The 1,345-nt window shown below is 45.1% G+C and overlaps 1 protein-coding gene across 1 annotated transcript; it reads left to right on the top strand.

The window, feature by feature from the left end:
* Positions 1-63: 63 nt before the first annotated feature.
* Positions 64-397, top strand: Pmar_PMAR016296 (conserved hypothetical protein; the record flags this gene model as incomplete). The annotated part of the gene is made up of 2 exons (XM_002779704.1): positions 64-136; positions 184-397. Coding segments are annotated over 2 exons (287 nt in total), but the record flags the coding sequence as incomplete, so codon positions are not given.
* Positions 398-1,345: the final 948 nt, after the last annotated feature.

The raw sequence follows: 1,345 nt of genomic DNA, 5'->3' as shown, positions 1-1,345 counted from the left end.
GACGCTATGAACGACAAGGTACCCGGTTCGATCTTCGTTGATGACATTGTACCATGTTAGGATATGATTGTTGAACGAGCACTAGATATCATTCCAGAAGATATCCGAATCCAGAGGTACAGACGAATGATGAGAGGTAGGTGTTTTTGTGGTTATTCTTCATGCGAGGTTTCTGTTCCGTAGGGGCCGTTCTGGCTGGCCGAAAGCTGCATCTTCTACTAGAGCTGCAAAACTACGATCCTATGGTCCCCTACATGGCGCCTTATATAGAGGAGGCCAAGTTCCAAATGCAAGAAGAACAAGAATTGCTGGCTTTCCATCCTTGGGATCGCCGACTGTACGTCTCGGGGTTGATAGCGTCTCTCGGTAGGCTTTGGAACAGGGGAGTACTTAGAGAGTTGGAGCGTAATAGTAATCAGGAAGTGATCACATCGAATCAGCCCTCACTTATCACGTATGGATATTCGGACAGTTAGGGTTTGACTCTCCAGAAGAACGATAATTTGCACTCGATCGGTGTTCGTCGGTTGCCGAGATAACGTTAGGTTTATATCATGATATGAAGTAATATTCGATACTATGATTTATAATAGTGGTGTACAATTATATACAGTCCTCGCGAGACTCAAATCAATATCTCATCGATGGATCCATCTCCGTTTGGCATGCGTTGTGAGGATTGATCGATGGATTTTATCAGCATTGACCATAGCTCAGCGGAAGCGAGGGGGAATAAGCCTCCTTAGCGTGAGTATTAGCTCGAATCTTATGGATTAATACTTAATGATACGACGTGGCTCGCATCCTGGATCATTGATTACGGACTTTTCCCACCGCAGTGAATCGTACTTCTTTGGGTGGGCATAAGCCGTCAGAAATTTCACCTTCCATATTTCAGTCTAGTGGGTATTGAGCCGCGCAATATATGTGGGAGCTGCTGCTACGGTTGCAATAATGGCGGCAAATATTCCACTTGATCCCTCTATCCATCCAATTCCTCCATCATATGTATCACCATTCTCCCTCAGATACACGGCAGGTGTATCCGGTTTTGGCGAGACGTCGATGCATTCGACTTTCCTGACGATGTAGTCCTAGAACGTCTAATGCAACATGGTACATTCGTCGCTTATTGCGTCGAACAGGTGTTGGCTAGGGAGAAATTTTCTTACTTGATGCTATTTCGATCTGTTTTCAGTGGTCAATTAACCCTGTCGAATAGGTAATTTTAAGAACTCAGCCAGACGCAGGCTATCCCACAGAGGTTGGTATTTTCGTTGACGGAATTATTAACCGTATCAACTATGGAATCTCCAACTCGCGTATGTGAAGCACGCATGCACTG

The sequence above is a fragment of the Perkinsus marinus genome (genome assembly GCF_000006405.1).
Source record: "Perkinsus marinus ATCC 50983 genomic scaffold scf_1104296945788, whole genome shotgun sequence".
NCBI lineage: Eukaryota > Perkinsozoa > Perkinsida > Perkinsidae > Perkinsus > Perkinsus marinus.
This window is presented reverse-complemented; position numbering and strand designations above follow the sequence as displayed.